At 38.5% G+C, this 22442-nt stretch overlaps 1 protein-coding gene across 5 annotated transcripts in view; it reads right to left on the bottom strand.

Annotated features, from left to right (window-relative positions):
• The window catches only part of LOC124612260 (cAMP-specific 3',5'-cyclic phosphodiesterase 4A-like), a 329771-nt gene that overhangs the window by 209567 nt on the left and 97762 nt on the right, over window positions 1-22442 (bottom strand). For 4 of the 5 annotated variants that reach the window (XM_047140347.1, XM_047140348.1, XM_047140349.1 and 1 more), the window contains exon 5: window positions 4318-4449. In XM_047140347.1, the coding sequence (XP_046996303.1) occupies window positions 4318-4449 (132 nt within the window). Of the gene's footprint in view, window positions 1-4278; window positions 4450-22442 lie in introns of those variants that run through there. The other variant, XM_047140351.1, reaches the window with a different exon arrangement.

Below are 22442 nucleotides of genomic sequence, written 5' to 3'. Positions count from 1 at the left end.
GTTGCCACTCCCTGCAACAAGTTCCTATTCGCTGCAGATCTTCCTGCATTTTGCTACAATTTTCTAATGCTGCAACTTCTCTGTATACTACAGCATCATCCGCGGAAAGCCGCATGGAACTTCCGACACAATCTACTAGGTCATCTATATATAATGTGAAAAGCAGTGGTGCCATAACACTCCCCTGTGGCATGCCAGAGGTTACTTTAACGTCTGTAGACGTCTCTCCATTCAGAACAACAGGCTGTGTTCTGTTTGCTAAAAACTCTTCAATCCAGCCACACAGCTGGGAATAAAAAAAGGTAGATACGACAATGAAAAATGCACCACATTGTAGAACATCTCAAAGAATCTATATTCCCACATCAGAAGTGCCAAGTATCATTGCCAGTGTCCAACATGGTCGCACGAAGTGAAAATGGCAACTCCACAGTAGGGCGTGCAAGCAGTAGTGTGGTTTGTCAAAACAAAATCGCCAATTGCTATCAAAGAAATTATTGTCATGTGTATGAATGAGATCCACTTGATGTAAAAACAATTAAGGAATGGTATAGGAAGTTTCTGGCAACAGGAAGTGTTCTGAAACATTCTGGTGGTGCACGTTACGGAATTTCAGAAGAGACAGTGGAGGACATCAGACAAACATTTCTCAGAAGCCCAGTTCAGTCAATTTGTGAAGCATCTAGGCAATTAGATGTACCTCGATCAGCATTGCATTGTGTAGTTCACCATCGTCTTCATGTGTATGCTTACAAAGTGCAAATTCTGCAACATCTGATGCCAAACGACAAACCACGCCAACAACAATTTGCTGCAGATATGCGGCAGCAATTGATATGGATGCCAGCTTCCTGGAAAGATGTTTATTCTCAGATGAGGCAATCTTTCATCTATCAGGAAGAATTAATAGGCATAATGTTTGGATTTGGGGTTCACAAAATCTGCATATTGTTATTTAACATGTTCAAGATAGCCCTAAATTAAACGTCTGGTGTGTGCTAATGCGTGACAGGATTGTTGGATCATTCTTCTTTGCGAAACAAACAGTGAATGGGTCAGTGTATCTGGACATGTTGGAGCAGTTTCTGTACCCTCAAATACAAGATTTGCAACCGAACATCATTTTTCAACAAGATGGAGCTCTGCCGGATTGGTCAACAGCTGTTCACAAGTTTCTGGATAGGAAATTTCCCAATTGTTCGATCAGATGTAGTGGACCCATTTCCTGACCACCACGTTCACCTGACATTATGCCACTTGATTTCTTCATGTGGGGATTCCTGAACGACTGTGTGTATGCGACCAAAGTAGAGGATATTCCTACATTGCGACTTCATATCACTAATGCGATTGCAACAATAACAGAGGAAATGTTACAAAGAACTTCGCAAGAAATTGAATATAGACCCGATATTCTTTGTGCCACAAATGGTTCACATGTAGATGTGTACTGACGATAAATAAATAAATTCTTTGAGATGCTCTACAATGCGCTGCATTTTTCATTGTCATATCTACTGTGTTTTTTTTTTTTTTTTTTCCTGGGTCTCTGAAATCAGGGAGGTTTGAGTGGAACACCTTGTATCTTCTCATCCCGCCACCCTCCTGGATTAGGTTAATTTATAGGGGCTTTTGGAATTTACACACACACACACACACACACACACACACACACACACACACACACACCACATTTCTCTCTCTCTTCCTCTTTTAATTCCTCTTTACTTCTTACATTACACAGTATCTAATCTGAAGCTGTCACAGTGCTTATTGTTCTACTATTTCTGAAACCTTAACCTCTCTGACAGTTTTTCCTTCACCTCTGATTTCCTTCCACCTCACAACAGATGTGCCCCTCTCAGCCTAGGGCGAGTGATCTATTACTACCTAAACCCTTTTTCAACCTTCCCCACACAGTCTCAAGAAGTAAGGTGCAGTGCTGAAAGCTAAGGAGTATTATTTTCTGCTTTATGTCAGTTGTGATGGGAGTTGCACCTCCTGGAGTCGAGAGGGTTTACTAACCTAAAAAGTAGCTCCCCAGATGGACTCTAACTTCCTTATGTCGCCACTTTTGACTACATCCTATACTTGCACAGATACTGTGGGTTCCATATAAGAAGTGATGTATATAATTAAAATCAAAGCCCAGTTATTAGGCGTGAAATACTATAGTGGAGTGTCTATGTTGTTCTAATGTACTTTACAATGTCCTTCAGACATGCCTGCACTGCAGTGATCAACAACTGTATGAAATAAGAAAATCACATTCACATTTGCAAACATTGCTGAACTTTGGCCTCACTATGCATTGGTGACAATGAAAATTTCTTCATGGGTCAGTAGTTGAAACCAGATCTTCCACTTTATGTGAATGGTTGCCTTGTCTATCTCGGCCACTCCCCTTGTGGACCCAAACTTCTATATGTCACCATTTTCGTCTACATCCTATACTCTACAGATACTCATGCACAAATTTACATTGTCACTAATGGATAGTGTAGCTAAATATTAGCAAAATTTGCAAAGCAAATATGGTTCTCATATGTCATACAGCTGTCGACTGGTGCAGCACCTGTTCCTTCCGACATGCACACATGTCTGAAGGGCAATGCAAAGTACATCACAATACCACAGACCCTGCAACAAAGTAAGTATTTCCTACTTCTAATAGATATGCTTCTTTGTCATTTTTCTTTTTTTTCAGAGACAACACACAGGAAGCTCCCTGTTCACATTTACGCAGCATAGTGCCTGCAATTTTTACTTCTTAATGCAATTCTACTGTGAGTGAAAATGAAAAACCAAAACTTTGCACCAATATATGCAGACTATAGATGTTCTTATTAATCATAGTCCATAGAAACAGCCTTCAAAATTAAATCAGTTAGTCACTAAATAAGTCTGCAAATAGAAATCTGTTGAGCATTTCTTCCTGGATTTAGGATATTCATATTCATTGAGGTAAACATTTCAGCTCATAACAACTAAGAACTACTTTTACATCATAATTCCTTGCAAGCCAGCTAATCTTTTAGTTCAACAATGTAATATAAATGCAATAAGCTCTTAAAAATGAAAGGAAAAGAAATGAAAAGGAAGGTTATTGCCAGTCCAGATATAAAAGAAAATAAAAAAATAATAAAGATTGTAGCAACAGAGAGATCTGCAAAACTGGTAACTCAATTTATATCTCTCTTTAGTATCATGCTGAAGCCTTTGTCAAAATAGGAATTATAATGAATAAATATACACAAGTACATTATTTTATGTTGGGGTACAGATCATATGAAGACTTCTACAGCTTTCCTTGCCTATCCCTTTGCACTTATGATTGACTGCTACACATACGATGCAATGAATATAAATGATGGTCATCTGTGTCAGATTTAAAGCTAACAGCACTATTATATGACACTATTGTTAACATATTTTAAAAATTAGATTTAATTCAGTCTTTAATTGTTACATTACAGCAATCTCAAAAGATCTTAAAAGATTTGGATAAACAATAATTGGTCTAATTTGAAATGAAAATTCTCAATAAACACATGCAAATTAAAATGTGAAATGAATAAGAGAAAGATAAAACTACAGATTTCAGTATTTTGATGAATCAAGTATTAATCTACTGTGCATTTGAGGAAATGGAATGAAACTTCAAAGCTAGTTATAAACAGTATACTAACAAATGAAAATCATGTAACTAAGAGGCTTTAAATTATTGTTAGTTAACAAGAGATCTCTACCTTAATTACAGAGAGAGGTGAGAAAGATTGAGCATGCTGAAACAGATACAATTGTCAAATAAAATATAATGAATATTAACTTCAACACAATATTGCCAAACTTCAACTGCATAAAAGCTTAATGTTACAGATTATCATTGAAGAGCATAGTTATAAGAAGCATCTGCTGTCAGATATCATCATTTATTAAAAATGCTAAGGCCTTCTTTCTCAGATTTCAAAATATCTTTTTTATATTTGTAATGAAAGCAATTTCAGGTACACTCTTTAAAAAATGAGGTCACAGTAATGATAGGCTTATCCATGTTGCAAGTGTATGTGCCATGCAATGAAATACTAGTGCTGTAATAACAATGGAGTGGTAGGTACATTTTCTGAATTATTTAGCATCTGCTTAAGGTAATTAATTTAACAATATCTTTAAGCAACTTAAAACTTATTCTGAAATAAAAGTATGTGTCCAACTGAACTACCTTATTGGAACAAATGGTGAAACTAGGTAACAGTATGAGGACAGAATGCAACACACCATGCAGAGCTACGACGTCCCTCGCAATGTAATACGGACCTCATAGAGGGCAGCCAGGTGATTGGAAGTTGCAATCAGGAAAGGCTGGTTGACGCCTGGGTGGTCAAGGTCATGTGTCACTGCTGCTATCAATGAAGACATGATCTCCAGAGGGGTGAGATGCATCCGGATCTACACAACAGTTAAAAATATAATATTAAAACAACAATGATCTTATCCTAATAGGAGGTGATTTTTTGTTTGACTTTTCTCTGTATATGTAACAAATTAGTGTAATATTTGAAACAGAATGCCAAAAATTCTTTGCATTGACAAGAACCACACTAATGTAACAGTCTTCCAACAACATGTTTCCTTTAAGTAAAAAATTGTGAATATCAGAACAAAACTATAAATAAAAATAAATAAATAAATAAATAAAATTCTGAAGTTCCCAAAATCCCTCTTACACACATTGTCATAATAATGCTGCTCAGGAAAGCAAAGTGAACTCAAATATTCCATTACATTTGCCTACTATCTATCACCTGAAAAAAACAAGCTAACTCAGAGAAGAGAGTTGATTTATATTAGCATTGCAATGTTGACATCTCTGTATATTATCTCAACAGTTATGTGAGAGTCCAAATGGAAAGGGGTAAATGTATAGCACAGCTTGATGAGTGACCTGGAGAGACAACATACAAGGTGGGAATCAGAGTACATGCTTGAGGGGTGTCAACTCATCAACCAAAGTAGCTTTTGGGAAGCTGCTTTGGTCATTTTAGCGATGAGTTAACATGGGTATGCATTACTTAAAGCAGCATTTGATGTTGCCTCTCCCAATATTTTTTTCTGTAATTGTGGTCACAATATATATAGCACAATACATCTAAGTTGTCCGTAATTCATGCTTACATTCCTCAAAAGTGTATCTGTATCATATCAAGTGAATTCATTGTCATATGTGGAATAAATTAATTTTTTTGGATAAAAGTTTCTTTTTGTTAAGGTTTTGGCGTTCCTTTTTCATTATTTTTCATGTAAGGCACAATCAATTATCATGAATGGCAGTTCTGCTTAACTGATAATGAGCATGAAGATACACACAAATCCTCCTGCTGATGTTTTTAGATTTTCATTTCTGCCCTGCGGTAACCATACATTATATTTCTGAACATATAATGGTTTAATACTCAAATGTCGGCACAGTGGCATTTTCTCAAGTGAAATGGACTCGGGGGAAAAAAAAAAAAAAAAAAAAAAAAAAAAAAAAAAAAAAAAAAAACACCCCTCTTAGAAATGGCAGAACCATTTTCTTGTCCTGCTGTCTACCAGTGGCACTCTCACCACCAATCTACAAATATTTTGAGCCATATCAACCACATTTGTTCATCTACTGAACTAAAATAAAACAATATGTGAAGTTGCTGCTTTTTCCTGCTTGGTTGTCCATCTTCATTTTAAGCATAAACTTTCTTGAAATTTACTAAATTAAAGGTATATATAAAAGCATAACACAAAAGTAAAGACTGACATTTGGCAAATGGTGAACAATGTCTTAGCAAACCATATTCGTAATTATCTTTTCTTGTGTTTGGTTCACATAATATTTTCTAAGGATGTTTTCTCCTCTGACTATTAATGTTATTTCCAATTGTCATAACTGTAATTTTGAATGTAGAGCTATTTTTAATTGTAGCATGTGAATTACAGTGTTTGTATCATAAACAACACATCTCAAACAATATAAAATGTAAGTCACAACGCTACATAGTAACAACTACAGAACAAGCAATTCCCCTTTCATGCTTGATTATACATAAAAAAATTTAGGTATTCTATGGCAAATATAGACATATCATGCCATAGTCAACACAGTTCATCTCCAACAGCTTTACATATAGCCTGAGCTGTCTGAAATGTTTTCAGGCTTAAACTGTGTTGAAGTCAGGTGTAGAGCCAAATTCCACCAGTGGAATGCTCATTCTGTTTTGTGTCAAGGGACCCCATAAATTTACAGTTTCATCATCTCTAGAATCTACATGTATCAACACAGATAAATTCTAGTCAACGGAGAACCTCCGTGTTCTGATTAAAAAGCAGGATGGAATAACTCAGACTTATGGGCACTTTAAAGCTAATTAATGCCCAACACAAAGTATCGATTTCACTCATCTTAAAAGCTTCTGACTAAATTTTCTTGAGGACAATGTCTTTTGAATACAGATCAGGCAGAAGCCACTCTGTAGCTTCCATCTTAATAGCAATTGGGTGAAGCTTCCCAACAGTATACAGCTATCCAGTCCTGTATCAATGCCTGTGGCATCTCCTAGGAATTTTCAGTTCTTTATCAATGTTTCACAGGTTCCTGTAACAAATAATGTACCACATTCGATGTTGTTGAACTATTTAGACAACATAACCACTATAGGGTCATAAAAGAAGACCAAATGGCAGACACTGAACAACTGTTTCATACATCTCTCACGAAGCCAGTCAAAGTGGTGTTTCTTAACCTATTTTTTCAGCTAGTACTTATCTGGGACATCATAAGCAGCCATCCAATTGTGTCTCATCACCAGACTAAAAAAATCACTTAAGATTATCTATTGCATTAAGTTTATTCTGCTTGTTGCAGCTGTATTTGTTCCTCCACCAACTCCATCAAAATGACACCCATTTCATTTATTGTACCACATGCAAAACAGTACATAGGTGGGATTCGTGTCGGCTCCTAGCTTTGTTCTTTCCACACCAGGGAAGCCATCGTGGTTACCAAAGAACTATCACAAAATGGCACCAGAGTTCAAATGGCTCTAAGCACTATGGCACTTAACATCTGAGGTCATCAGTCCTCTAGAACTTAGAACTACTTAAACCTAACTAACCTAAGGACATCACACACATCCATGCCCGAGCCAGGATTCGAACATGCGACCGTAGCAGTCGCGCCGTTCTAGACTGAAGCGCCTAGAACCGCTCGGCCACACCGGCCGGTGGCATCAGAGTACTCCCCTCCCATAGGCAGTCAGAAAGATCTGACTATTCATTTCAGAAATGCTGTCCATAAATTAATGAACTTTCTCCCAGAATGAAGAGGAGGTTCTGCCACCATGTATACATTAAGTGACTTTTATACTGATACAGTCTTCAGTACATTGTGTTTCATTAGGCTCACCCAGCTCTGACAGGGTACAAGATATCACAGAATGACTGAAGCAGCCATGCCTTAGTGTTGCAGACAGTCCTTGCATTCATGCATTTTGGGTAGGTTTTGGCTTTAATGTGACAGGCAACTGATCCAGTCGTCACCCTGTATTTTACCAGTAACACCATCTGTTGGTACAGTTAGGTATTATTTCAGTCAACTTATGTGAGTCAAATGAGGTATAATAGGGACAGAGTAGCTGACTACTCACTATTGTTAGTGGTCCAGTATCAATGACAACATTGAGCACCTAGCACAGGAATGCAAATTTTTCACCAACTACCAGGTAGCAGCTAGATAGAACTTCACCTCATGGCTAACACCACTTAAAAACAAAGCACTCAGACTCTCTAATTTAAAATGTAGGATGATACATGAATACAATTTAAAATATGTACCAGATACTTAAGTTAATATCATGAGTCCATTTGCAGGAACCATCATCGTGATGCATGAGCCCCATACAGTGGATGTCCAGACACCATTAGGTATGATTATCCAGCATCATAATCAAATAATACTGCTGCAATTCAACTTACGTGAGTAAGTGGAGCTCATTCCATACACAGCAGACACCAGAAAACCTTACATATGACAGGAGCTATCCTGTACACTCTAAAATCTAAATCTGACTCCCCATTCAGCCATTCTTCTCAAATTTAAAGGACAATGAACCTCAGTCACAATGGAATGTCACCATAGGGTCCCCACCATCTGGAACTCCAGACATTAAACAATACTCTTCTCCCCTAAATTTTCAGAATCACTTGTCATATTACAATGCTAATGCTGTTTTTAAGTTCCAGACAGCATTCTGCAGCATGTGGCCTCACTGTGCTCATCAGGAGGAAGTAACACAACTGATGGGAGATACTAGAATCGACACTTCAGGCAGTGCTCTGGCAAAGAATCAGCAATTCCATCAGAATGTTCAGGCACTTTTGGTCATTGCCCTAAAGATAATGTCTCAGCTAGCATTATAACACTATGTAGAGATGTTCTCTCTCTCTCTCTCTCTCTCTCTCTCTCTCTCTCTCTCTCTCTCTCTCTGACTCACACACGTGTGCTTGTGAACGTGCGTGCACACACCCACACTCTTTAGCAGCTGGAATTAAGTGCTGGATTGTTGCTGCTCATCCTCATCCATCTACTCTTAGTCTGCTAATCCAGTTTCACTCATCACACAACAGTTTATTCAACCACTTGGGTGTTTACCTTTACTGAGAAATATTGGGACAATATTTAGAAAGAGGCACCCAATATACATCAATGCAACATGTGCTCTACAAAAAAACAAAGGTTTCTCTTTAATTATGTATAAGGCCCTTTGTTCACTTTATTAAAATTAAAGCTGGGTGTAGACTTTGTATAATCTCAGCCAGCAACCATAGTTAAAACAACAAACACAATTGTAGTCAACTGTGAGTTTAACTTCTACACTGGTATCTTCAGAATAATAATTCACAGTTATGCTGCTGTTAATATAGATCTCACAGTCAGCTTCAGTCATAGTTTGTCTTGAGATAGTGGGAGACCATGCTGTTAAAATATCAGTTATGTAGAATATGACTGCCTGATTACATTCCTCAGAGTTTTAGAAAAATAAAGCACATTCTCTTATGAGCTACCCTTATGACGTACAAATTTGTAGGTGGCATGCCCTTCATGCCACATTATCCTTAAAGCCCCAGTTGAATTTCTGAGCAGAATGCTACTCATTTTGAGTACAAATACTACTACAGTGATGCTGCAAATAACTGCAAGGTAAATGAAAAGTGAAAGCATTATGTATTCCCTGGAAAGATCATCACAAGTGACTGCTGTGAGTGAATGAGTGAGTGCTTGTTGTAGAAACCTTCTGAAGTCTGTGTTATAAAAATGTTGTATGACCTTCTGAAGCCTGTGTAAAAATGTTGTACGTCAATAGTAAATTGAATTCAGCAGAAAAGACTAATCTTCAATAGGCATATGTTGCTTAATAAGAGCAGCGTAGTTCTATAAAAATAGCTGAACTAGACAATATTTCTGTCAAAGTATTAACGAAGGGCATTAGGGTGAATAACTGGTGGGTGTGTAATGGAGCAGACAGGGAGGGGTTGGGTGTTCCTAAACATTTTTCTATAACAGGTTAATCCGTACAAAAAAGTGAAAACAACAACCAGCTATTGTTATATTAAATGTAGATATCGCTTTTCATGGACGGCTAGTTCTTAGGGCCGGCCCCACCAGAAATTTTGTAATATAATTATAATCTGTATATTTTTTCAGTACTGTGTAAGACAGTTTGAGTATCATATAATTTTGGTGTCATATGAGTGACAGACACCATATGTAATTAGACCTAGCTTCCACTGCTCCCTGCAGACAGACACTTATGGGCACCTCAGGTGGACCCACTGGATGGACCATCTCATACACAGCCCCATTTTCCCACACTCCCATGAACACTCTGTCTCTCTCCTCTCCCTGTCCCCATATATACACAACATTTGGGGCCAACCAGCTTGGGGCTGTAGAGCCACATCAATGTGATTCTGCACACTCTGACAGAAATGCTTCAGCTGCCTCACTCAACCCCTACCCCATGAAACATTACCTCCCTGCAATTTTTCCTAGGGAAATGTTCTATTTTTTAAGGTGCATTTAACAAAAATGAAGCATTATTGCAAAAATATAAATAAGCTATAATGATGAAAAATATTGCACACCACAAATTAAATGCATCAGTGTAGTAAATAAATTATGAATTGTACAAACTTTCTACAGACCTGAAAGTCTTACTGTTGTGCCAGTTACTGTGTATTCATTTTATCATGATGTATAAGGACAGATTTCATTTGTTCCAGTTAAATTTTGAACAGTGTATGAATCATTAACAGAAAATGAAAGTATTGGGGCTGTAATTAAGTGCTGAGAAAACATTCCTTTCCAGGAATCGTGTTCCTGTTACAATATTACTTTCCATTTCCTTGCCTGCAGCACAGCACACTCAATAATGATGTCACTGAAGCCAAATTTAGCAGTTGTGTCATTATGTCGACAAGACAGTGGAATTTGACTTTCTGCTTCACCTATACTCGACCTTAAGTAGTTAATTATCACTAGAGATGTCTGCCCTGGTAGGTGAGTGGTCAGCGCGACAGAATGTCATACCTAATGGCCTTTGTTCGAGTCCCAGCTGGATCGGAGATTTTCTCTGCTCAGGGACTGGGTGTTCCATTGCCCTTATCATCATCATTTCATCCCCATTGACACGCAAGTCACTGAAGTGGCATCAACTTGAAAGAGTTGCACCAGGCGAACGGTCTCACCGACGGAAGGCCCTAGTCACATGGCATTTCCATCACTAGAGACCAGATTAGGTACATTTGCATGTTTCATATGCATTTGCATTTTTGGCTGCTTTTCACCAGTTCTCGCATAGTTTAACTAAAAACTAGTAATGATGCATATTTTCGCTCTGTGCTTACAATATTTTAAAAATTTTGCTGGGCAGTCTCTAGCTTGATCTAGTTTTGATGTCTCACAGACTAACCACGACCTAGTACTGTGTGCTTTCACCAACCAAGAGGCCACTGCCTAGCAAAATCATTACAGAAGAGGAACAGGAACAGGCAGAGAGAGTCAATGCTCCTGCGTCCGCACCCCTCGTTAATCCCCTACTGTCATGCCACAGGCGTCAGCAACAATTAAACTAAACTACACAAGTTTTTAGCTGCATGTCTATTGTTTCAGTTTAGCTGTCTATTTACTTGTACACAGTTGAATGCGTTTACGATGTGTAGTGTGTAACGCATTGAGCACGATGCCACCCAAAAAAAGAAACATCGTTTTGTGGATAGCTGACCATCCTGGAACATTTACATATGATGGAATTGTTTTATATTGTTGAGTTTGCAATAAAAACGTTTCATGCAGAAAAAGTTTCAAATAAACCAGCATGTCAAGGCAAACCTTCATATCACAGGAAGGCAGAAGAAAGCACCATGACAACAACTTCTGAGAAAATCAAATTGCAGTAGCAGGGATTTATCCAAAGGTAACCAAAAAAGGCAGCGTAACATGGATCTACATGAAGCATTCGCTGCAGGCAATATTCCTCTACACAAACTTAAAAACCGTATCCTCAAATGCTTCCTGCTCAAATACTGCTTAAATCAAAATGTACCAGATGAATCAACATTGCAAAAAAATTACATACCGACAATTTATGTAAATGTTCTGGAAGAAATACACAACGAACTCAAGGACAGCACTATCTGGATTTCAGTTGCTACAGACACCCGTGGCTGTTACACTGCAGATTTAATTGTTGGTGCTTTGAAAGAAGAGCCTCCTTCTTCCTATTTAGCGGCCTGCAAAGAACTCGAAAAAGTAAATCATTCTATGATCACCAGATTTGTGAATGAGGGTATTAGAAAAATATTTCCAGAATCTTCTGCAGATGAAACGGTGTTTGTGTTTATTTCAGATGCTGCTCCCTCCGAGTATTTTATCCCAATTTGATTCATGTGACATGCTTTGCTCATGGATTGTATCGCCTTGCTGTAGAAGTATGTTCCACGTTTATGAATGTAAATAAAATGATTTCACCCACAAAGACAGTGTTTCTAAAGGCTCCTCACATCAAGACCTACAAAGAAAAACTATCAAATGTGCCTTTACCTCCCAAACCAATGGCAACTCGTTGGGGTACGTGGTTCGAAACTGTGTTGTTTTACAATAAACATTTTGAGGCCATTAGAGGGGCGTTAAATGACTTCGATAGTGCAGAGGCTTCGGCAGTTTGCAGTACAAGGACACTTTTAATGATTCCTGTATTAAAAAAGACATTGCTGTGATTAGCACTCATTTTTCCCCATCTACCTGCAAGTACTAAAAAGCTTGAAAGACAATATTTGGCATTGAATGAAACTATGCAGATAATGAATAAAATTGTTCTAATGAACTCCTCATCGCCAGAGGTAGTCCCAAGAAAACTTAGAGAAGAGTTTGGAAAGATTTTAAACAATAACTCAGGCTTCAAACCCTTGTGCCAAATTGATAGTTTTGTTAATGGGACAGGTAAACTTTTACCAGAAACAATAAGTGCCAATGTAGCATCCAAATTCAAACACTGCCCAGTTACCTCAGTTGATGTAGAATGGTCCTTTTCTGCTTATTAAAATGTTTCGAATGATCGAAGACATAATCTTACTACCAAACATTTGGAACAGAACTTGTTAGTTTATGTGTACAATAGTAGAGAAATGTAAAATAAATTGTAAATGATGTTTTGGTTGAATAGTATTAATTTAAAGTTAATGCTGTTCAAAAAAGTTCATGATTGTATGTTGTTTTCTGAAATAAAATATTACAGAGTTTTTCAAAGTTGGTTCTGTACATATTGACTGTTTCACTGTGACCACCTGCATCACGTCCACTTGTTACCGACAACAATAGCAAAGAACGAGCAATTCTTGAAACATGGTACGCGTCCCCATTTTGCAAATTTTTAGAAAATAATCTCCGAAAGACCCCTTCCTAAGCTCTACCACAAAGTATTCAGAAAATGAATTCAGCATTCTAAATGTACTGATTTTTCATGTGGTCAGTGCTCTTCCTCATAATTGATACGCACAGGTTTGACTGAGATATAATGGGTGCAGTAACTACCATGTTCTTTATATTATTTGATCTTGCATATTTCAATACTTTTCACCCATATTTGCCTGCATATTTTAAGGTTTTAATTATAATATAATCTGGTCTCTACTTATCACCCTCCATTTGCTGAAATTGTGTTGAAATTGCCATGAATATCTTCAAAGCTATTTCAGTGTTTGGATAAGCTTCTGATAACCCATACTTCAAAAAATAAAAACAATAATAATAATAATAATAATAATAATTAAAAACATCCAAATTGGAATCTGTGTCAGTGCTCTTGATCACCTCTTCCTACTGGAATCAGACAACAGCTATTTTGTTAATTAGCTATGTTGTATCGATGTTTCTGTTATATATGGCACCAAAATACGCTACATATTTCTCAAAATAAGATGTAGAGCTCTCATTTAACACTTTTCTGACAGGAAATTAAAGTGAGATGAAATGGTTTTTAAAAGAAATGTTTGTTCCCGTTTCACTTCTTATTCTGTCAAATATTTTGAAGCAATCTCGCTAAAACAGTTTCACTTCAGTCCTCGATTACCAGAAACTGGCAAAATTATGAAGCCTCTGGTTAAACAGCATATTATTTACTTCATGATCCGGTGGCCAACCTATGAGGTCCTAAAATACTATAGAGAAGCAGCAGCAAAACCTCCATTGTTGAACACAAGATAGAAGGCAGCAGCTATATGAAGGAAGCACACTCTTAACACATAATCCAAGTGAGTCATGTTCTGCAGTAGTCATTTCATTATGTGCCACTTCGATGGAATGACACTGTGACAACAGTGTGCATTTTCAGTTTTGTGCCGAAGTAAAGACTACTACTCTCACGCAGAAGATAGGAACACAAGGGGCAAGAGAATTCATGTGCCTTTCCCAGTTAATTCTTACACCATCCCACTATCTCTTGTTTTTTTTTTTTTCATGAGGTAGTTTTTGTGTCCCCTCTATGCTTATGTCCTCAGCAGGGGCCTATCTCGCCGTGGCCTTGGTACAGTTCTGACCACAGCTTGAATTTTCCATATTCTGGAGCTAAGTGATTTAAACTTAATATTATTCCAGTGATTTTAAAATGAATAAAGTACACTGTTTGCTAAAAATACCCTGTAAGTCATTAAGCATGGAAGAGAAGCTACAAACAAGCGGTTAGTTGCACATTAACTAACTGCAATACTGTACTCATAAAAGGAAAAAAAAATCTTGAGTACTTTATTATTAGCTACAGTATTTCATGGATTATGTCTGTATATGTAACTGTATTATTAGCATATATACTACTTTTCTAGTGTTATTCATGCAGAACAACATAAATGAAGGTTATATAACACACAATTCAAAACAATTCAGTCATAAAGTTTAACTTTTTATCTATGACTGACCAACGACAGTGAGCACCAGCTGCCACTGGTGCTGTTACCAGTTTTGAACTGACATGCTCACTGATAAATGGCTGATAATGTTTAAAACTGTATTTGGCTTATGCTGTACATGCAATATCAACAGTTTTTCATAGGCCGAAAGTTCATTGGAGTGATGGTGCTAACATTATAGAGAAAACTGAAAGAGAAAAATATAAATGAAAGTTTTATGCTTCTAGGATGTGGAACAAAATATTAAATAAAATAAGAGAAATGCAACCACTCACCTGCAGCAGATCAATGTGTGGAGCACAGAAACACATAACAGAAAACAGCATCGACACTAGCTTTCGGACAATAGCTATTTCTCCAGCAAAAGCTCAATACACACAAAACCACATAGGCACACAAATGCAGACTCTTGTGGTCGCTGATTATTGATATCCGATTACTGAAAGCAGTTGCCTGAGCTGATGGTGGTGGGGAGGAGACAGAGAAGGGTGCAAGGATGGGGTAGCAGGAAAGAGGCAGGTCTTCAGACAGATGATGCTCTGGCTATAGAAAAGGGCAAAAAGAGTAAAGATGGTAGAGCAAAAAGAGATGAAGGGAGAAGAGGAGAGCAAGAGAGGGGGGAGTAGGAAGAGGAAGAGAGGTGTGGGGGGGGGGGGGGGGGAGGAGGAAGGGGGTAAAGAGAGAAAGGTCAAGAGAAAGGTCAAGATGAAGGAGAAAGGGAGGGGTGTGAGAAGGGAGAGGGGGCAGTGCACAATCTGAAAGTGAAGTAATGGTGTGGACAGAAGAGAGAAGTGTGAATGTAATGTGAGACAGTGGGAACAGGTAAGAGAGGTTTAGACTATAGGGATTGTGAGAGTCCAATCAGTCTCGCTTCGCTATGGCCATGAGACTGACTGACTGACACACACACACACACACACACACACACACACACACACACACACACACACTCTCTCTCTCTCTCTCTCTCTCTCTCTCTGTGTGCGTGTGCATGTGTGTGTGTGTGTGTGTGTGTGTGTGTGTGTGTGTGTGTGTGTTGCTTGAAAAAGTGCTTGTGCTCTAAAGCTACTATGAAAGCTGTTTCTTGGTAAGTGTTTCTATGCTACACACTTCGATCTGCTATAGGTGAGTGGTTGCCTTGACTTATTTAATGTACTGCTCCATACAGTAGGTATTTATATACACTGTGCAACAAAAAATGAAGCACCCAGAAGACATGGTCAGGTGACAATGTAACTTTGTACATAAACACAGCATTAGCATGTACGTCAATGATCAGAGTTGCAATTCTCTCAGACAAGTAGAATAGTTTCCAGAATGAATTAGAGTTGTTCATGTTTCATGTTGTTACCAGGCCTGGTAGGGTATATAAGGAGTATGAACAGTGTCAGATACTGATTTATCACTGTGAAGGACATGGAAATGCTGCATACTCACTTAAGATGGCACTATCAGCACCTGACAGAGTTTGAGAACAGCCTCACAGTGCGTCTTCATTTGGGTGACTGGTCGAATCACTCAATATCTGAATTTGTGGGGCATTCAGGTAAGACAGTGAAATGGGAATGTCAGGCCAGCCACACTAATTGTCAATGTTCCAGTTGACAACATCTAACCACCACAATGGAGTATTGCCATATTGTTTATCAAGCACCCCTTCACATCTGCACCTGTCATCCAAAAAAAGGTAATGGACACCCTACAACATTTTGTGTCATCCCACACCACAGGTCAAAGAATAGCAGCAGTTGGACTATAAAATTACCATGCTTCATGTAGGCTGCCATTGACATCACAGAAACAGCTCAATTTGGAGTGGTAAAGATGGGTAAAGAAAGTTACAGCCTCAGGAAATGTAGAAACAGTGCTCCCTGAACGGCAATGCTCAGGATGTCCTGTCACAGCCACACTCCAGACATGCTGAAACATGCAAACATCATTACTTGAGCTGACCAGCACATCACAACTCGACAACTGGCTCTACAGTTGTCGGTCATAATTGGAAGTGCATCTGCAATGATGGAGGCTCTTGGATATCTAAATAGGGCTCACGATTGGTTCCACAAATGCTCACAGTGGACCACAAGATTCAAAGAAAGGCCATTTCATCTGAACTGTCAGAGCATTTTGAGAATGATGGAGAGGCCTTTCTGTCAGAGACTGTTACAGGGGATGAAACCTGGGTGCATCACTTTACACCGGAAACAAAACGGCAGTCCATGGAGTCGCAACAACCTCTTTCACCACAAAAGAAGAAATTCAAGACAACTCCCTCTACCAGAAAAGCCATGGTGACAGTCCTCTGGGAAAGTGATGGCGTTGTTCTCATGGATATAATGCCAAGAGGGTCAACCATCAATTCAGAGGCATACATGAAGACTCTGAATAAACTCAAGAACCATTTCCAATGTGTTCAATTGTACAAAAATCCAGTAGAAGTCTTGCTTCAACATGATAACACATGTCCACACACAAGTCTGAGAACCCGGGAACATATCGCCAAATTGGGTTGGACACCATTGCCTCATCCACCCTACAGTCCAGACCTGGCACCCTCAGACTTCCATCTCTTTGGGCCGCTTAAAGATTATCTATGTGGAACACACTTTGAAGATGACAAGAGTGTCAGTCATGAAGTGAAAATGTGGCTATGCCTAAAGGACAAGAACATTTACCAACAGGGAATACATGCTCTTCCACAACATTGACATACGGCCATAGAATTAGATGGAGAGTACGTAGAAAAATAGGATACAAGACATGTTGATGTATATTGTCACCAAATTCTGACACTTAGCAACAAATATCTTCTGAGAAAACACGTTACTTATTGAACAACCCTCGTAGCATTGCAAAATAATAAAGAGAACTTTGACCTGATCACAGAATATCTAATCATGAATATACTTACAATGGATAAGGACAAGACTTTTGTAATGAAGCTCTTGTTAAATTTTAACTAATCTGGAGTGGACATAAAAACTGAATCACTGTTTACTGCTGAAACATCTCTGATAGATACGAATTTTTAGTTTTTGTAATTGATGAATATTTTATGTGAAAACATTAAATCAGCAACCGTAACTGGTCGTTAAATAACATGAAGTACCCTTGACAAAAATCTTTTTAAGCGCAGATTGATACACTTGTTAGTCAAAGGATGAACTCCATTATCAGTAATACCACTTTTCTATGCTGCATAATTCTTATTATTATTATTTCTTTCCTTTCTCAGATGTTATGTCTGGTTAAGTTTATTATTATTATTATTATTATTATTATTATTATTGTTATTATTACTGTCATTAATCAACCCTTGCATAACATGGCTATTTTCAGAATATTCACAGTCCACAACCTTCTTTTATATCAATGACTACCCCTAACATTAATGCAGCAATGGCTTTTTTCCCAACTGCCAGCCAGTCTCCTAAAATAATATCACCCATTACCTTCAGTCTACAGAGAGTTACAAGGTAATGTAATGCAGCTTGACATGGCACTGAGCTTCATGCCTAACTGCGTATTGACATCAAACCTAAAGAGTTTCTCTTGGTTGGTTCAAAAGAGGTCTTGTGGAGCAGGCCTATTACATGTCATAAAATGAAGACAGGGCTCATATAACTTGAGACAGTACACCTCTTAAAAATGCCTTGATACTGTCAATGTTTCTCAGAAACTTACTGTGTACATATCATTCTATTTTGTGCATGATTCCCTAAGAAACATAACAGTTTGCCTATTACGTCTGCCAGGACAAAGCACAGAAGAATTTATACAAGACTAGAGTCGAGAGCAGCTACGAAGGTGGGTGAGGGTTGGATGCGCAGAAGCATGCAGCAGTGTACCATGTGACTCAAAGGCAATCGCGTGCCAGTGACATTCTTGTCTTTGTTCTGTGTGGGTCGTGCTGTGTTTGGAAGTTCTAACTTTTTATTTCAGTCATAGTGTTCCATGCCGAGTGCTGACTGCCTTCATAGTGTTCATTATGAGTGGTGGTATGCAATCACACCAAGTGCTACACAAACAGACAAGAGGAATAGTGTTCCATGTGTACCAATACTTTAAGAGAGAATCTTCCGCTGAATCCACGCCGGCACAAGGCGTGGGTCGCGCCATTGCCAAATGCCAGGAGCAGACAGCTGAAGCCTGTTGTGTTGGTTTGAGCACTGTTCAGAGAATACCCAGTGAAGCTAAGATGTCTATGCAAGCCTCCACCTCAGCTGTTTCTAAATCACCAGGGAAACAACACAACCGCAAAAAAGAAGTGGGTGAGCTAGATGATTCTGCGAAAAACGTTTTGCGTCGCATAGTGTTCAGCATGTATGCTGAAGGCGAGTATCCAACAGCAGAGAAACTAGTTTCACGTATGAAAGAAGCTGAAAATTTTAACGGAAACAAATGGACCATGTTGAGGATACTGAAAGACATGGGGTCAGGTATCGGAAAACGAATGACAGTAGGATATCATTAATGGAATGAAGTGATATTGTAGCTAAGAGGACTGTATTTTTGAGAACAACACAGGAGATCAGAAAAGCTGGCACATCTTGAATTTATTACTTAGATTAAACTTCTGTTAATCAGAACCACGCAAGGGCTATGTGCTGGAAAATGAGCAATGGGTGTGGTGGATCAAAAGTTCCTGTTGGTAAGGGTAGCAGAATTATAGTGCTTCATGTCAGATCAGCAGATACTGGCTTTATTCCCCAGGGTAAGCTGACTTTTAAGGCGTAAAAGGTGAAGAATTCTGAAGATTAGAACTGTGAAATGACGCACAGAGTTTTCAAAAGGTGGTTTACACAACAATTATTGCCACATATTCCTGCGTCTTCAGTTATAGTCATGGACATGCAAACACTGAAGGAGTGTAAAAATCATGACACCCTGCGTCTTTTTACTGTTGAGAAGAGTGGAAGCGGTGCAGACACAAACACACATAGTCAGACTGGAGATAAGAAGACCTTTCCAGACGAAGGTAGAGATGACAAAGAAACCAGTCTGCAGGATGTGGGACATCATGTAGTTTGCGATGTGAGGGATGCTTATTATAAATACCTCCTTTAGCAGCTGTATGTGGTCTTCCAACTGTAAGAGTTGTGGCCAATACAAAATATTTAACAAAGGATGTTGTACAATAATTTGTTGGCTGTTGTTGTTGTTGTGGTCTTCAGTCCTGAGACTGGTTTGATGCAGCTCTCCATGCTACTCTATCCTGTGCAAGCTTTTTCATCTCCCAGTACCTACTGCAACCTACATCCTTCTGAATCTGCTTAGTATATTCATCTCTTGGTCTCCCTCTACGATTTTTACCCTCCACGCTGCCCTCCAATACTAAATTGGTGATCCCTTGATGCCTCAGAACATGTCCTACCAACCGATCCCTTCTTCTGGTCAAGTTGTGCCACAAACTTCTCTTCTCCCCAATCCTATTCAATACTTCCTCATTAGTTACGTGATCTACCCATCTAATCTTCAGCATTCTTCTGTAGCACCACATTTCGAAAGCTTCTATTCTCTTCTTGTCCAAACTATTTATCGTCCATGTTTCACTTCCATACATGGCTACACTCCATACGAATACTTTCAGAAATGACTTCCTGTCACTTAAATCAATACTGGATGTTAACAAATTTCTCTTCTTCAGAAACGCTTTCCTTGCCATTGCCAGCCTACATTTTATATCCTCTCTACTTCGACCATCAACAGTTATTTTGCTCCCCAAATAGCAAAACTCCTTTACTACTTTAAGTGCCTCATTTCCTAATCTAATTCCCTCAGCATCACCCGACTTAATTAGACTACATTCCATTATCCTTGTTTTGCTTTTGTTGATGTTCATCTTATATCCTCCTTTCAAGACACTGTCCATTCCATTCAACTGCTCTTCCAAGTCCTTTGCTGTCTCTGACAGAATTACAATGTCATCGGCGAACCTCAAAGTTTTTATTTCTTCTCCATGAATTTTAATACCTACTCCGAATTTTTCTTTTGTTTCCTTTACTGCTTGCTCAATATACAGATTGAATAACATCGGGGAGAGGCTACAACCCTGTCTTACTCCCTTCCCAACCACTGCTTCCCTTTCATGTCCCTCGACTCTTATAACTGCCATCTGGTTTCTGTACAAATTGTAAATAGCCTTTCGCTCCCTGTATTTTACCCCTGCCACCTTTAGAATTTGAAAGAGAGTATTCCAGTCAACATTGTCAAAAGCTTTCTCTAAGTCTACAAATGCTAGAAACGTAGGTTTGCCTTTCCTTAATCTTTCTTCTAAGATAAGTCGTAAGGTCAGTATTGCCTCACGTGTTCCAGTGTTTCTACGGAATCCAAACTGATCTTCCCCGAGGTTGGCCTCTACCAGTTTTTCCATTCGTCTGTAAAGAATTCGTGTTAGTATTTTGCAGCTGTTTGTTGGCTAGGAGAGGTATATGAGCTGACCAACTGGATGGGTGACCATGCTCTGGGAGACAACTCTGGAGAGTGTAAAGAGATCATTTGAGGTGCACTTTGCATCGAGGTAAGGACATGGACACTTCCTGGATGTCATAGGAGCATCACTGCTACCAATGCCCAGCAGCTGCCAAAGAAAGGCAGTGCCCATTGTCTCTGCCCTGCCGTACCATGGAAGATGTGGCCAGCTGAACCCGTATGCATGGTCACTATAGACCTTCATCCTGTCACAAATTGCACTAGCCAATTACAGCATGCCTTCATCTTCAGTGTCAAAGCCTGGCCATTACTGGAGAACATTCTACAACTCTTTCATTGAAGTCCATCTGCCTATTCCATTTGTCTCTTAACAACCATTATTTTAAAACAGTGGTAATGACCCTGAGGATCTTGTTGCTAAAAAATGGACAAACTGTTATTCCATTAGTGAAACATTAGAACTTTTCAGATTGTATTTGAAGAGCCATGGTCCAGTCAACTTCAGTTTAAAAAATATTTGTGACTAATCTCCTTGTATTCTTGGGCTAATGCTCCCAATCATTTTAAATGCCAATGGTCATCCACAACAATCCTGCTATGGAACAACCTCTCATCAGTCTACACTGTTGCTTCTTCATTTTCCCTATATCCCATTTTCCACCTTCTTTTCATTACCTGCAATAGAAAGTGTCTCTCTGAGAGTAATTTTATTTTCTTTCCTCTTCTGACAACCCTTTGTTCACAGTTTTTCAGGTTATACTGTCTTATTATATTTGTATTGTTTCCCACAATTATGTGCAGGAATGTTGATTTTTTTCTTCTTTGCACATATCTCCACTATATTTACGTTCTCATTTTTTCCTCCATATACTTTTTAGTTACTAGGCATGACCTCTGGCAAAGCCAAATGCTCAGATACTCAAACATTGTATGTGGGTTTTCCTGTAGGTTTCTCAGAACTCCATCTACTTTTACACTTCGCGAGGCACTTTATGTGTGGGAACATAAGAAACCTAGTTTTATGAAGCAAAAATTAATGTGGTTTTATTTGAAACCGCAAATAGAATGATGTCACTCTTATCACTTTAAATCCCTCATTATATTTAGTAATTCACTTTTATTTTTAAATTTTCTGCCTTGTACAGCAAACTGCAAAATTCAGGTGCACCTTATACTAAAAATTATTATAAAAAGTCGAATGTGTGATTTAAACTTCCTGCCAGTCTTAAAATGGGCATACATTCGATGCTGTGGGAAACCTATCCCTATCTGGCAACACTGGCAGTACCAGTGCACCAATGTGATGAATATGAGTTACAGGGATTCACAAACTTGCTAACACTGTCGCTCTCCAGCCCCATCATCACAAACCTAGACTTCTAGCCTGTGATATATAACTGCAGTCTACAGCACCAGTGAACTTGAATTTTAAAATGATGTGTGCTATCAGTAACAATAGAAAATGTTTGTTAGTAACTATTTTCGTAATGGAAAAAAGTAAAAAGGATTCATATGAT

Source organism: Schistocerca americana, chromosome 4, assembly GCF_021461395.2.
Source record: "Schistocerca americana isolate TAMUIC-IGC-003095 chromosome 4, iqSchAmer2.1, whole genome shotgun sequence".
In the NCBI taxonomy this organism is placed as follows: Eukaryota; Metazoa; Arthropoda; class Insecta; order Orthoptera; family Acrididae; genus Schistocerca; species Schistocerca americana.
This window is presented reverse-complemented; position numbering and strand designations above follow the sequence as displayed.